Genomic DNA, 4,878 nt, shown 5'->3' with positions numbered 1-4,878 from the left:
CAGCAGGAAACTGCATACAGAGTATATGGAAGGGGAATGGGCTGCTTTAAATAGGCATTCCAGAAAGGACCTCTGGGTTCTGTTTTTGCTTTGATGACATAAACCTGAACCCCTAGTCTTGGACAGTACTTCTAAAAACCTCTGACCTAAGAAAATTTTGAAATGGCAATTTCTGAAGCCACCTATTTCCCAAGAATATTTCCAACCCTCTCTGTCCTGCTCCCTATGGCATGGAGATGAAAACACAAGAAGCACGCACAGGCTCGGTATAAAACCTTGGAAAAGAGAAACGGTGGGCAGAGTTTCCAACATTGGCCTGTGGCTGGATGAACCCTGTGATATTTGGGTACATGCTCATCCCCTTACTCATCAACTGTACCTCACTGTGGGGCAGGGGAACCTAACTAAGAGAGGTAATAAACACAATCTGTGTCTTCAAGCGGATTACAGTCTATCTGGGTAGAAGGCATCAGATAAGCTGGTGTGACAAGGTACATGGCACAGAGGCTCAGAGGGTTGACAAAAGACTCAGTGGAGATGGAAGGCCTGCGCAGAGACGTAACTGATGACTAGGGGTTGGAACGCAGAGAGGCCAGCGCTCCACTGCTGCCGTCTTGCAAACACCTGCCTGTATAGTTTTTTTGACATCATGCCCAGAAAAATGTCTATCTATGTTATCTTTGCCGTTGAAAGAAACATTTTTGCAATAATGAAGAAATACAAATATAACTCCTCATCAAATGAAACAACGTTCACCATTTCATTCACCCCAGAACGTTGCCCCTTGTGCAAGACCACACACCAGCCGCACTCAGTCTTTGTTATGTGTGTATGTGTGGGGTGACGGGAAAAGCAGGGGTTGGTGGACGGAAAGGCCTAGAGCGGCCACCAGACCGACTATTATTTTCCTCCTTATACAGTTAAAGAAAATACATTTTAAACATGAACTTCAACATTGAGATAAATTGGGCAGGTTGTACTTTGAACCAATACTTTGCATTGGTGCTAAAAGTCCTTTCCCCTTAGCCCCTGTGATGAGCATGTAACTAGCTGGCTATCCGGGGCTATTTATTTCTATTCTGAATGACTTCAGAGGGTGCAGCTGGGATAGCAGTACTCACATGCGGACTGGTCTGAGGGAGGGAAGTGAGCCAGTGTCCCGGAAAGAGGCAGCCAGGAGAGCTCTGGTCCTGAGGAATTTCTCTGCCTGGGGAGTGTGGTCATTTCTCCCACCTCCGCAGCAGGAAGAGAAGACTGGGTCAAGACTGAAGTGGCAGCCACTTGGGTGTGCACAGTCACTTCTTCAGGGAGCCCCTGCCCCCTTGCCGGGGAACCCCAGGATGTTCCGCTTTCCGTGTGAGGAGGGGCGGTTCTTCCTTCTGACCCTGAACTGCTGGACGGCGGGCGATGCCTTCCCAAGGCTGAAAGCAGACAGCCACAATTAAAATTCCACCAGCAGACTTCCAAATGTCTCAACAATCTTTGAGTGGGCTCACCTCTGACCTCTATAAAATAGACACGAGAAGAAATTAGGAGCCATTGTTCCTTCTATGAAAAATCACCTCCTGAAGGAGAGACCACAAACCAAGACAAAGACTGTTTTCAGATCTCACAAACAGAGATTCTGCATTTTGTGGTAAAACTATCAGCAAAGGGGCACAACAAAGGTAAGTATCAGACGATAAAGAACCAGGGATCGGCTTCTGATCATCGTGACTCATCACTCACATTCCACAAAGTTGGTCCCAGAATTCACTTGAATTTAACATAAACAAAATTTCCACTATCTGGGTGACCAACAAACCCAGGCTGCATCACGTGCAGTTTCTAAGCTCTGTATCCATCATTCACGAATGGAACTTAAAATACTGTCCTATGTACTCTTTACAGAATTGAGTCCCCCCAACCAGACCTCCCATCACTAGGGTGTGAAACCACGGGGTCATCTTTGATGGCTTCAGCCCCTAGTTTTAGGCCATCACGTCACCAAGCTGTATCGATTTTATCAAGTCTTTACCAATCCCTTCCGCTCCATCCCTGAGGCCAGCAGGCCACATGTTAGCACCTGGTGCCTGGATTTCTCTGTCTGCCTGGGTGGTCCCCTGGACTCCAGGTTCCTTCTGCCCCATCTCTCATCCCAGACATCTTATACCCACGTGCCAAGTGAACCCTGCCCAAATTCACTGTAATCATGTCACTGCCTGTTCGAAAACCTCCAGTGACTTTTCCCACCACACCAAATCAAAACTGCTTGGTTTTCAAAGTCCTCAGTAATTGTGCCTAACCCCACCCAGATGACTGTCGTACCCGCAGCTCCCCTCCTCTGTGTGTGACTTATGTCTGACCCGAGGGAGGCTGCTGGCCTTGCCACCCACGAAGAGGCCACACTTCTCTTCCTTCCTCTGTATCTTTGCTCATATGGTCCAGGCATCCCACTCCTCAGCCACCCTTCCCACCAATACAGGCTTAGGCACAAATCTCAGCTCTGAAACCTGTTAACTGTTTGACCTGCACACGTTGGATTGATTATTTTCTCTAGCTTCAGTTTCCGAATTCCTAAAATGAGAGTAATGTGACCTCACCACTTGCTGTGAGAATTGAGAGACATGTTGGTATAGCACAGGTACTAGCTGGTGCTAGCTTTCTTTGTCTTCCCTTCCTCAATCAAATCCTGCTCATCCAGCCCCAGCCCCTTCTTGAAATCCTTTGCTAAAAATGGCAAACCACAGAGCTGTGCGGACCGCAGCGAGAACAGCCATCTGAGCTACATGAACACAAACACGCAGCCAAGCAGCCCACCAGAGCCGGTACCTAGGAGACTGCAGCGTGTGGCAGGACTGCTGATGTGTGGATTCAGTCTGGCCATGGAATGTAGATTCCATGGCACTGGTCAGGCCACTCAGCAAAACTGCACCCTCACCTGGTCTAGGCTTATAACTCAATTAACCACAGTGAACCACAGGTGGAGCCTAAGGCACAGGTCTGGTTCACCCCGGCCCAGGACCCTTGGCTGAGCACTGCGGCTCAGGATGCGGGGAGGCAGAGACCAGCAGACGTTAGGTTTTCCAGGACTGGACATACATGCATGACATGAGTGTCATCAGCCTAAACTCACCTAAGGTGCTGCTCTGGGAAGTCAGAGCGGCTGCTCTCTCAGGCCCAACAGGGGAAATGGCGACAGCTGTCCTCCTTGAAGAGTCACTTCTTCCTGTAGCTGCTGTTTCAGTTTGTGGAGTGAAGTTTCCTGGAGCATCTGAAGAAGCATGGCTCTTCCTGGGGGTCTGAACCATCACATCCCCTTTGGAGACCACGGTTGAAAAGTCCACTTGATTCTGATCAAAGGTAATATTTTCTGTGTGGGGTTGTTGTTCAGTGTTGCTTTCTAGCCAGTGGTTTTTTACAGCAGCTGAAACAATAGGAAAATGGATCAGTGAGGACTTGTTGGCTTCTGAAAAGAGAAGTAAACCTTCAGAAAAGGTATATGAGCAGATATATCAGGAGAAGTGGATTCAAGGAGAATGATCTCACCTTTCTTTGTTCCAACAGTCATTATTCTTGCAATCCAGCGGAAGAAATTATGAAGCAACAACACTATATAGGGTTAAATTTTATAACAAGTGGAATAAGTGACGAAAATTGATAGAGACCAATTTGAAGTTATTGCTGATCACATGGGTCCTTGAAAAAACCCATTTTTATCTTCCCATTTGGGAATGATATTTTTCTTTCTGCTTAGGCTCGGGGGCTGTTGAGAAAGCTCTGCAGGGATGAATGAAGTCACTTCTATCTATACGAGTCAGGCAAAAATGGCCAACCACTGGACCAGTAAAGGCTGCAAGCAGAACCTACAGTTCAACTCAAAATATCATACGCACATGGGTGCGCACACACACACACACAATCCCAAAGGAGCAAGTTATCTTCTAGATCAGCCCTGTCCAAGAGATGTATAAAGTAAGCCACAGATGCAAGCCACATAGGTAACTTTAAATTCTGTAGTAGCCACATTTTTAAAAGTAAAAAGAAACGGGTGAAATTAACTTTAATAAATATTTTATTTACTCCAACATATTCAAAATGGTACTTCAATATGTAATTATGTAATTGATATAAAAAATCACTGAGATATTTTGCATTCTTTTTTTGGTATTAAACCTTTAAAATCCAGAGAGTATCTTGCTGGCCACACTTCAAGAGCATGCTAGCCACATGCGGCTAGTGGCTGCTATATGGACAGTGCAATTCTAGAGCAATAGTTCTCAACACTGTACCCACGCTGGTCCACTCCAACCTGAAGCAGTGGCTCACTTACTGGAGTTGGAGGGGTGGTGATTATAAATTCTTCCGTAAAGAGATTCTGACAAACTTTCCTAAGGGAATCATTTCCTCCCCAAGTCCCTTGAGAATTACTGTTTTCATGCTTCCTATTCTGTTTCCTGTGAGTGATAATTAACAGAAGCTTCCTAAGGAGAAGGGAGCTTCCTAGGCATCTGGGCTCCTCTGGGGCCCAGGCCCAGACAGGCAAGGTCCACAATCAGCTAGAAATGGGATGTGGAGGGGTGTTTCTGGGGCAGCCACCAAGTCCACAAGTTCAACTTGGGACTCTGGGGTTATGGACACATGTAACCTTTGTTCTTCCTCTCTGAGCTGCAAAGGCAAGCTGGCCTCCAAAGAGGAAGGGAAAGGATTTGAGGATGCCTTCCCTACCCTCTTGGTCAACTCGGCACAATGAGAGAAGTTACTCTCAAAAGAAGCCAGAAAAAAAGTGATTGTGGGGAGGTAGAAGGGACTTAAAACCCATGCTCCAAAACTGTTAAGCCATGAGCAAAGGGAAGGAAATGGATTTAGCTCTATTACAGCCTCAAGATGAGTGTGAGA

General features: G+C 46.6%; 1 protein-coding gene across 1 annotated transcript in view; it reads right to left on the bottom strand.

Annotated features, from left to right (window-relative positions):
• LOC103083261 (protein HEG homolog 1-like) overlaps nt 1–3,290 on the bottom strand; it is a gene marked incomplete at its 3' end in the record, with an annotated part of 36,155 nt that extends 32,865 nt beyond the window's left edge. Inside the window, exons 1-2 of the mRNA XM_007447605.1 lie at nt 3,116–3,290; nt 1,122–1,421 (exon numbers count right to left, since the gene is read on the bottom strand). Of these exons, the coding sequence (XP_007447667.1) occupies nt 1,122–1,421; nt 3,116–3,290 (475 nt within the window). The remainder of the gene's footprint in view (nt 1–1,121; nt 1,422–3,115) is intronic.
• Nucleotides 3,291–4,878: the final 1,588 nt, after the last annotated feature.

Source organism: Lipotes vexillifer, unplaced genomic scaffold, assembly GCF_000442215.2.
Source record: "Lipotes vexillifer unplaced genomic scaffold, Lipotes_vexillifer_v1.1 scaffold823, whole genome shotgun sequence".
Taxonomy (NCBI): domain Eukaryota; kingdom Metazoa; phylum Chordata; class Mammalia; order Artiodactyla; family Lipotidae; genus Lipotes; species Lipotes vexillifer.
The sequence above is the reverse complement of the archived record's forward strand: the minus strand, read 5'-3'. Positions and strand labels throughout refer to the sequence as shown.